At 28.4% G+C, this 3,215-nt stretch overlaps 1 protein-coding gene across 1 annotated transcript in view; it reads right to left on the bottom strand.

Annotated features, from left to right (window-relative positions):
- LOC107588544 (secretogranin-3-like) overlaps window positions 1-3,215 on the bottom strand; it is a 39,261-nt gene continuing 36,046 nt past the window's right edge. Inside the window, exon 15 of the mRNA XM_016276679.1 lies at window positions 1-629. Coding sequence (XP_016132165.1) covers window positions 511-629 — 119 coding nt within the window. The 3' untranslated portion in view covers window positions 1-510. The remainder of the gene's footprint in view (window positions 630-3,215) is intronic.

Genomic DNA, 3,215 nt, shown 5'->3' with positions numbered 1-3,215 from the left:
TTTTTTTTTTTTTTTTTTTGGTTGGTTGAGAAACAATAATACAGATTCTTCTGCTTCATCAAATAAGAGGAGAAAATGCTAAACACCATACATGAATGAATGTTACGTACAGATACAGTATATGCATACGATGCTGTAAAAGTCTATTCCAAAAGAGGGACAGGTGCAAAAGCTTCTATTTTCACTGATTTGCAAGTCGTACCGAAAAATCCACAGAATTTCATTCTTCTAGTAGCCAGTGCTGTTATTCTGTCCTAATGCGTAAGAACACATACAACTCAAATGTGATTTGTGGCTTATCTAGAACTAGATTGTGTTCTATTGCTGACTGCACTGAGAGGATATTGCCTTCTGAAGGGAATTATTCTGCAGAAATACTGTCTGAGTTGCAGACTAAATCTTGTTTATTAGGAGTTAAAGCATTAGGATCTGTGTTAGTATGCCCAGTCCAAGTATTTAGCAGATAGTCTAACTGTTACACTATTACATGTGAAGCTGGACTTGTGGTTCCTACAGGCTTCCGTAGATTCTCTTGATCACGTCACCTTCGTCCTTCTCAAGGATGCCTTTGTCGATGTATGCGTCCACCTGCTGGTCCATGAAGTCCCTCAGCTTGGAGAGGTCATAATCTTCAACAGAACACAGGAACTGATCAGTACAGAAATGTAGCAATGTGCAAATGTTTATTATAATTTTTTCCCCCAGTGATGTTACAAAGATTTAAAACATTAAGTGATGTTAAATAAAAAGTAATCATTATTATAATAATTTTAAAAGTAATATTTTACGTTTTAAATTGTATGTTAATTTAATAAAATTCAATTATAAATTAAATATTACATTTCTAATAAAGGGAATTGTAAAAGATTTAGTTAAAGATGTCTAAATGAATGAATAAATTAATACAATTATATATTTCCCTGTTTAAAAAAATTCTTATTTAACAGAGAGAAATTATTAACAATGTTTGTTAGTTGTATTAAATAATTAAAAAATGTTAATTGCAAATACAAAAAGGCTTATTTTGTACTAAACTATGTATTTAAAACCATAATATCATAAATAAATAAATAATGTGACATTTCCCCTTTAAAAATAATCGTACTTAACAAAGAGGAATTATTTAAAATATTTGTTAGTTGTAAACACAAATGTTTATTTTATAAATGTATAAAGGAAACTATAAACTATTTATTTAAAACTACAATCTCTATAAGAAAGAAAGTTGTATTTCCCCTTTCAAATATTAATATTTAACAAAGAGAAATTATTTAAAATATTTTTAGTTGTATTAAATAACTGAAGATATAAAAAAAATATATATATATATATATATTTAATTTATAAATGTATACAGGAAGTCATAAAATGTTTATTTAAAACTACAATAACAACAAACAAACAAACACAAATAAATGTGCTATTCCCCCCTTAAAAATAAGTTCCCCCCCTTAAATCCCTTTTTAATTTCATTATGTTTAAATGCATATTTGCCTTCTCAAGCTCAATATTTCAACTATGCAGGACTTTTGTCTTGGGGAAAAAAAAATCACGTGATCAATGTTTTATAGAAAAATATTGTTCTTTGCTTAAACTGCAAAAACATTAACTGGATAATGTGGCCTGGTGCTATTTTTTCTTCAGTGTAATTTTTGCACTTAACTTCAGTTTCGTAACACATTCGATCTAACGAGGGTGGCACCAAACACATTTCAGATGAGAAATGTTAAGCGTTATATAAATCTGTGAGCTGGTTAAAACAATGTAGTTTTTCATGCTAAATAAAATCTGTAACCTAGAACCATTTAAACAAATACTTGAAATGTGGGAGGCAAGCCACACAATGTCCTGATTGTATGTTTTCTTTCTAGAAATGATGATGTTATTATCAGTGGATATCAAAGATCATCCATAAATGCCTGTTAGTGTACCAGTGTAAGTCTGCATGAGAGTGGGTGTGTGTGGGAGACAGCGAAAGCCAAAAGACTCAAAGCAGTAAATATGTATAAATCCACTTCCAAATTCACAAGTTTTGGCACAGCATGTGTGTGTGAAAGTGTTTTGAGTACATTGTGTGGGTTGAAAAAACTGCAGGCTATCAGAAGAGCGTGTGTTGGTGAATGTTTTTGTGTGGGCTCTGGCAACATTTCTAGACCAGTGGATTCTTCCTACACTGACCATTACAATGGAATAAGACTGGACAGTCCTCACAGACACCGTACAGAGCCGTGGAGTTTCCTCCAGACCTCACACGCTTCCTGACTCAGTGACTCCTACTGTGTCTGCATTACTGGCCATAATGACTATGACTCATGCTGTATTTAAAACATTCACTCACACGTCTTGACGTGTATAATCGGAGATTGTAATGTTGCATGAACATGGACGTGTGATGTTACATTATCGTTCAAACATTTGGGTTAAAAAAAATTATAATTTTATTCAGGAATTAAGGATGCATTAAACTGATCAAAGGTGACAGTAAAAACATTGTTTGTTTTTTTACGTAGAACTAGCTTCATTTTTTGAGCCTTTCTTTTTTAACACATTTTATTATTTAAAGAATTGAGTTCTGGGTTAAAAGTGTAAAAGCATTTCTAAAAAAAAAAAAAAGAATATATATATATATATATATATATAAATTAGGAACCATTTTAGGATCCTTAGATTAGTTTTTTCATTTATTTATTGATATTTTATTTATTTATCTGTTTGTTTGTTTGCATTGAGACATTAATATATATATATTATATTTACATTTATATTAATATATATATATATATATATTAGGAACCATTTTAGGATCTTTAGATTAGTTTTTTCATTTATTTATCTATCTGTTTGTTTGTTTGCATTGAGACATTCATTTACATATATATATATAATATTTATATTAATTATTAATATATTTAAATATAAATATATATATATTAGGAACCATTTTAGGATCCTCAGATTTGCTTTTTCATTTATTTATTTATCTGTTTGTTAATAAACAGATAAATAAATATTTATATAAATATTTAATTTTAAAATATTTAAATAAATAAATATTTATATTTAAATATTAAAAATATGATTTATTTATTTATCTGTTTGTTTGTTTGCATTGTGACATTAATTTAAACATATTAATTAAACATATTTTCTCTATATAAATTTTCATCACCATACTGCAAAAATGTCAACTTCCATTGATGTAATGCAAAAAGAAA

Source organism: Sinocyclocheilus grahami, unplaced genomic scaffold (genome assembly GCF_001515645.1).
Source record: "Sinocyclocheilus grahami isolate Dianchi unplaced genomic scaffold, SAMN03320097.WGS_v1.1 scaffold105.1, whole genome shotgun sequence".
Classification (NCBI taxonomy): domain Eukaryota; kingdom Metazoa; phylum Chordata; class Actinopteri; order Cypriniformes; family Cyprinidae; genus Sinocyclocheilus; species Sinocyclocheilus grahami.
The sequence above is the reverse complement of the archived record's forward strand: the minus strand, read 5'-3'. Positions and strand labels throughout refer to the sequence as shown.